The 7,047-nt window shown below is 42.0% G+C and overlaps 1 protein-coding gene across 1 annotated transcript; it reads right to left on the bottom strand.

Annotated features, from left to right (window-relative positions):
- Window positions 1-29: 29 nt before the first annotated feature.
- Window positions 30-6,266, bottom strand: cdv3 (carnitine deficiency-associated gene expressed in ventricle 3). The gene is made up of 5 exons (XM_077012232.1): window positions 5,808-6,266; window positions 3,759-3,835; window positions 3,300-3,430; window positions 1,714-1,876; window positions 30-1,484 (listed from the first exon to the last, which is right to left on the bottom strand). The coding sequence occupies exons 1-5, from the start codon at window positions 6,000-6,002 to the stop codon at window positions 1,358-1,360; spliced, it is 693 nt and encodes a 230-aa protein (XP_076868347.1). The 5' UTR covers window positions 6,003-6,266; the 3' UTR covers window positions 30-1,357.
- Window positions 6,267-7,047: the final 781 nt, after the last annotated feature.

The raw sequence follows: 7,047 nt of genomic DNA, 5'->3' as shown, positions 1-7,047 counted from the left end.
ATAAGAAATGAAAGATAGTGGTAAAGACATCATTAGAAGTTTAAGCTTTAATAATAGTTTGCCAGTCAGGAAATCAAATAAAAAGTATATTCAAAAGGGAAGGAAGGAGGACAGAGGGACAGAAATTAGAAGGAGACAGTGGTGGTCAGTTAATCAACAAAAGGGCATTTTTTGGACACAAAGTAAGCCTAGCACCTAAAAGGGACCGTTACAGTTAACAATCTCCACTGTCAATAAATCGCAAGCCTAATCAAACACTATGCTTATTCAATGTCCAGAAAAAAAATCATAGTTTAAACTACAGCTCGGCACTGCAATCTGACACAATGACGCAGCAAGGTGGTTTTAGTCTTCAAAGTGGCAAGTTTCAGGCAAGCAGGAGCCTACCACACAGTCAGGAAGCGTCTCTTCAGAGGATGATAGATTTGTTTTATCTCACTCATATATATTTATATATTTCCATCACTTTTTCCTATGTTTTTTTTTTTTTTTACAGTAAGGCCACTTTAAATACCATTTCAACACAAAGCCTTCTCTCCTCGTCGACGGATGTTAGAGTTCCTCACTCGGGGAGGAGGGGGGAAAAAAGAGGAATCTTCACGTGTAGGATGAAGAGTTAAGTGCTCCTCTTCGGCCAGGATTGTTTTTTGACCCAGTGGCCCACCAAGACCAAGGACTTAATTGACATGGTAACCACAGATGTGTGACTGAGGTAGTCTACCCTCTCACTCGTGCCTAAGCCCAAAGCTCCCGGTTTGCTCATGTCACAAAGAAAAAACCAAAACGAAACAAACAAAATAAAACAAACTACTAATGTTCAGGAGGTCTGCTGAATTAGCAAAGGGAAAAGGATGTTTCAACAGCAGTTCCTAAACTGACCACACCCAAAATCACAAAGTCCTTCCTCAGAGTGGCTTTCGTCAGAGTTCAGGTGATGTCCTGTGGTGCAGCTTTGAGTAATTCCTCAGCTGTAAACACTCATCTTAACCCGCTGCTGCAGTTTCACTCATTTGGGTGTGCTGTCTTATAAAGTAGGATTTTAAAGTCACTCACTCCCCATTGCCACAGCCCTTTTGAATGCATTAAAGAGGACCTTGGCCAGCCAAGTGTGTGTGTGTGTGTGTATGGGCATCTGTGAGTTTCTTTGTGGGCCATGTGTGTTTGGGTATGTGTGCGTGTGTAAAACAGACATAGGAGGACTACCTAGACAGAGGATGTGAGGTGTGTGTGTGTGTGTGTGTGTTGCAGGCGTCTCCAGCATGGTCAGGACTGCATCAGCACAGCGGCAGGTCACCTTGGCCTGCAGGTCCAACTGCACCATGGCTGTGGGCTGAGGAGGGCCCGAGGAGGCGTGGCTTTACTTATCCCCCAGAATGGCAAACTGGTTGTCCAGCTGTAACTGCTGAGCGGAGGCCCCTCCCTCTCCTTCTCTGGCACGAGTCTTGTGCTTCACCACTTCAAAGGTCTTCTCAATCTCTCTGTCCCTGCAGCAACAACGTGTCAATGTCAGCTAGCCAAAAAAATGTTTGCCTACATTTGGAATTCACATCAAAGGAAGATTACTATTGAGAAGTCAGTTCAACGATCCTCGCAGTCAATACCCAATCACTGCTAGCTGTATTTTATACGAGTCAGGATACCTAGGTCGACGCTTTAATCTGAAGTTTAATAAATTCTACTGTTATCACTGCAGATGGAAGGTTAACAGCTTACTTGCGAGTCTCCACGTGTTTGGCAGTAGCGAGCAGGGAGGGGAACTGGGATTCATTGAAGATCTCTGGAGGCCCCTGTGAAGGACCCCTCTTTGTGGAGGTCAACCGGGCCCCGGGCGGACGATACACCCCAGCAGGCTTTGCCTCAGGAACCTCTATCTCCTCTAGAAGCACAAAAATACCAGTATTCAACTTACACATGTATATTATCTTATTAAATATTTTCAATGGTTACATGTCCCTTAAATGCACAATCCCATAATATCTCTGTTCTGGTGCCTTGGAGATAATGGCTATACATGCTGGAGTGACAGCACATGATATTAATGACATAAAAAATGGCATCAATGGAAAAATGTTAGACACAAACTGATGTACACAAGTTTGCATATGTAGATTTCAAACAAAAGAAAAATATAAAATACCTCAAAAGTACAAGGTTTTTTTGTAAAGGTATTTTAAAAACGGTGATGGGGAAGTAACCATAAACCTCAAACCTCGACTACACAATCTGTGAATCCACAATAAAATGCAAAACTAGCAAAAAGAAATGTCTAAATCTGCCAGTTATTTTATTTATTCACTTTTTTTAGTCTAAGTGTTTTGTTTTTTGCAGTTCCTTAAAAGACTACTAAACAAGCAATAGCAATTTGATTGTAGTGTTGTGCTGCTGTAATGCAGTTATGAATGTGCTTGTGCTGACCTAATGTTCTCCAAAACAAACACATTTATTTTTCCACTGCTTAGAAAGAACCACCAAACAAAATGCAAGTTCTGAAAATTTGGACCATTTTCAATCATGTCAAGTGAGGGATTTAGGACAAATGAGTAGTATTATAAACTACAGCACATACATGGGGCATGTCATGGCCTGGTGGTTAGGGAATTGGTCTTGTGACCGGAGGGTCGTGGGTTCAATTCCCAGACCTAAGGCCATGACTGAGGTGCCCTTGAGCAAGGCACCTAACCCCAACTGCTCCCCGGGCGCCGGGCTAGGGCTGCCCACCGCTCTGGGCATGTGTGATCCACAGCCCCCTAGTAATCACTAGTGTGTGTTCTGACTGCACAGATGGGTTAAAAGCGGAAGACAAATTTCGATTGGGGTGTAAAAATCACAATTGGCAAAAAATGGCACAAAAAAAAATACTTATGTAAAAAAATGTAAAAATATAGAAATGAAAATATTGTTCTGGATATAATATAAAGGCAGTCATGGCCTGGTGGTTAGGGAACTGGTCTTGTGACCGGAGGGTCGTGGGTTCGATCCCCAGACCTGAGGCCATGACTGAGGTGCCCCTGAGCAAGGCCCTTAACCCTCAATTGCTCACTTGTATTAAAAAAATGAGATAAAAATGTAAGTCGCTCTTGATAAGGGCGTCTGCCAAATGCCATAAATGTAAATGTAAACCGTACCAAACTGCCAATTCTGTGAAAATATAATTGACTAAAAACATATTTCATCCTTTAACATTATGTTTTGTCCTTGACAAACCTTAAGCTTGTCTATGTTTATAAAAAAAAACCCCACAAATATATAACCTTTGGACCCTGTGTGTGATTAGGAAATGTAAATGTACATGTACTTACCCACAGGAGCAGCCGGTGGTGGAGCGCCTGGCTTGTTCCAAGGGCCAGAGATCTTATCTCCACTCACCAGGATGACCTCTCCATCCTCCCCTACCTCCTCCTTCTCGTATTCCTCCTCTTCTTTTTCATCACTGTTACATGCACACATGTTCACACCATTATGACCTAGAAACACTAAGTAGAACACACTGCTCTCCATCGAATGACTGGCCACGTCTTTGAGACGTCGGTTCTGTTCCATGCTAATTATCCAGTTTGGTTGTTGGGTATAAAAAAATCTCCACGTTGGCCAGTCTTCTCCTTTTGCATCTTGGGACAGAACTTTACATGGCAAATTTGGACATATTTTTAAAGTAGACTTTCAGGGTGCATTAAATATATGAAGAGGTGTCTCTCTCAACTGGGCAAGAAAGTTACTAGGTCCAAAGAGATTTCCTAAATCCCAGGTTTAGCACTTACGTTATCTGCAGGGCCTGAAGCCTCAGGCCGGTGTAATCCACTTCCCTGTGCTCAAACTCCTTCCACTCCTCGTCCTCCTGCCAATGGGAAACGCAGAAAAAATTAGGTTATGAATGGAGGGGGATTAATCTACACAAAGTCACGTTACCAGAACTGCAGGCTCCAAATATACCGGAGTTTGAATGTCTGAAATACTTGCAGCTTAGAGACTGTCAAGAGTCATAATAGTGTGGTTGACGATGCTGATTTGGTCCCAAATGTATTCATGAAGCTAAAAGGATGACCATTAATGACTCCACTTCTTTGCCTAAAGTTTTAAAAGCCCAACCAAATTTGGAAAAGGTTCGGAGTGGCAGACACCTAGCAACTGTAGAATAAACAAGTCTGCAGCTGAATCAACACCCTTGTTTCCCAGGGTTATCCCTGTCACATTCAAACATACTGTAACAGCAAGGGAGGCTGGATCACAAAAATGTAATCTAATGCATTCGGTATTTTTAGTGACAAGCCAACAGCCTTCAGTTAGTTAGCATTCACATCAGGTGGATCCTAATTTCATCCTTAGTGTTTTATGCTCTTGGCCTTTAGCACAAACTTCATAATGCAACAAATATGAAGCTTTGATGCATACTAGTAACTCTGGCATTTTCAGAGAGCATTTAAGACCTGTTATTTTATAATTTTACAATTCATCATGGTAAATTAACATCCATCATAGATCAAATTATCATTTATTGTTGCCAGAGAAACAGATTGCCAAGATACTGTTTAATTTTCTGAGGACAAAGAAAAAAAATCAGTTAAGGACCATTAACTTAAAAACAAGATGAAACTTAAAAAAATAAAGGATGAAATTCCTGAATTCCTCATTGTTTCATACCATTTTACATATTTTGTTAAAAATGCTTTGTAACCATTAAATTTTGTAAAGTTGGAGAAGTGTTGCACATTTTTCATATCCTAAGCTATCTAGCCTAAGTCAGTTTGAGAATAAAGGAACTCCTGTAATGGCTGACCTTGATAGGTCTGCACAGATCTCACTCACTTCATTATTAAATCTAAAACCAGTAGTTACATGGACACACGTCTTCAACCAGCAGTGACATGACATGTAGGCTGTAGGTACATCTTGCGTTTCAGCGGAGTAAATGCGCCCATCAGAGCTCGCTTGCACGGTCACCACGACCCTCCTGTCCAGATAACACCAACCTTTACTTAAAACCTATTTTAATTTTCTGAGGAAACACAAGATGTCTCCTTATTAGCGTTTCAGCTAAAGTTCAACGACGTCAAGCGTTTAAAACGACTCCACTAGTTCACATTTCCACCAGCCGCCACCATCTTACGACATATCCGTCTCTCCGTGTACATATTTATATGTGTATATATCTATATTTAATATATTTAAAGATTTATCCAGCTACGCAGGTTAGCCCGCGTGGACAAACGTCCCCCGTTTAATGCGATTTACGCCAGGCCAACTCAAATGAATATGAGCTGAACGTGGACGAGTTTAGAGTATCAAACGACTTTACTACTGAATTACTTTATTTACTACTGAATTACATTATTTTGTGTCACTATTTTCTCTGGCGAGGTCAGGCTGATAGTGAGCTGGTGTCCAGCAGGATGACACTGCAGCGGTCAGACTCGAAACGTTCAAACGTGCCACAGTAAGAAGAGCTACCTAGCTGGACGGCTAACTCAAATAAGCCCAACAGAGGCTAACGGCTAACTCAAATGAATAAATAAAATAACTCAACTAGCATGCCAGCGTAGCTCAGAGATACAGTCGGAAAAGGATGTGGATGAGGATGTTAATAAATGTGGGGTAGTTGGGTAGCCAACTGGATATAAAGTTAGTTTTTATTCCTTATCTTGCCTACTTGGCCAGCTAGCTGGTCTGTTAGCACATGAGCTAACAGGTTTGTTAGCACATGAGCTAACGCCAGCTAGCAGGTTTGTTAGCACATGAGCTAACGCCAGCTAGCTGGTCTGTTAGCACATGAGCTAACGCGGTGCTGCTTCTTGACGCACGCTCGCTCGCACCTTCTCGACCAGCGGGTCCTGGTTTTCGTTTTTCGTCGACTTTTCTTTCTCCTTCTTGGTCTTCTTCAGGGAGACGGGCGCGCTGGCCGCAGCCGGCTCCTTGGCCTTACCCTTCTCCTTCTTCTTCTTTTTGTCGCGCTTGGCGAAGAAGTCGTCCAGGCTCTTCTCCGCGCCCGCCGCGGCCACGTCCGCCATTTTCTCACACTAATCTTTAATCGCTGCTTCTTTTTTGTTTTTTTTTACCGAGCAGCTACAGTTGTCAAAAAAGATGACACGCACATCAGAAAAACCGTTCGAGCCGAGCGTTTTGGACGGGGTTTCAGCCTCCGATGGATGTCAATGCCCAAACGGAGCCGCTAACATCGCCCGGCTTCAACACGCCAGTGAGTTACAAGTGTGACTTGCCGCTGCTGTTTGACACGCTCAATGAACCACCCGGAAAGAGAAGCTTCCCCAGGCCTTATACCCCGGAACCAAAAACGTACGGGCTGCCTTTCAAATGCGACATTTATTCCTTTAGGAATACAAACACTGGATACATAACAGGTCCGAAAAAATGAATATAATTATTAAAATAATAAAACGACGTAACAAGACATATTTATTAACGTTCATACAGTGAGTACAGTGACAAAATGAATCCGAAAAGAAATTATGCCCCGAGTACTAACTGTATTAGGTACACACCCAATCCCCCACTGTTCACGATATAGGGGTTGGTATACATTTGGCAAATTGTAATCTACAGTTCCTGGCACCACTGTGGAGTCGTTGGCTGACTGCAAGTGTACTGAGTCAGATCACAAGAGATTTGTTGCCTGAAGAATGTATTATTTTGATGCTTTAATTCTACATTTATACTGCAGAGCACTTGAAAATACTGAAATACACTGTCAGTTACAGCTTTAATTTCTGAGAGAAAATGAGCAATCTTCCCAACTGTTTGTTGCCTCTGCATTTGTTCACTTCACTTGGTATTTTATATTTTGAAATGAGAATTTTGAAGACAGACATGCCCATCTCACTGCATTAGATTTTGTTCAGCATGCTGTTCCTTTTTGTGTTTTTGTGGTATTGACATGGTAATTTTTCTGCACTGATAAGTGTTTTGAATCAAGGTCTGTCCAAGGGAATCTCTCCAGAGTCATCGGACCATAGACATTTTTCTTGGAAAACTTTTTTCTGTTTGTGTACAATTGTAAAAACTTTTTTTTTATTATGTACATTTTCAAACTCCAGT

This window comes from Brachyhypopomus gauderio, chromosome 7 (assembly GCF_052324685.1).
Source record: "Brachyhypopomus gauderio isolate BG-103 chromosome 7, BGAUD_0.2, whole genome shotgun sequence".
NCBI lineage: Eukaryota > Metazoa > Chordata > Actinopteri > Gymnotiformes > Hypopomidae > Brachyhypopomus > Brachyhypopomus gauderio.
This window is presented reverse-complemented; position numbering and strand designations above follow the sequence as displayed.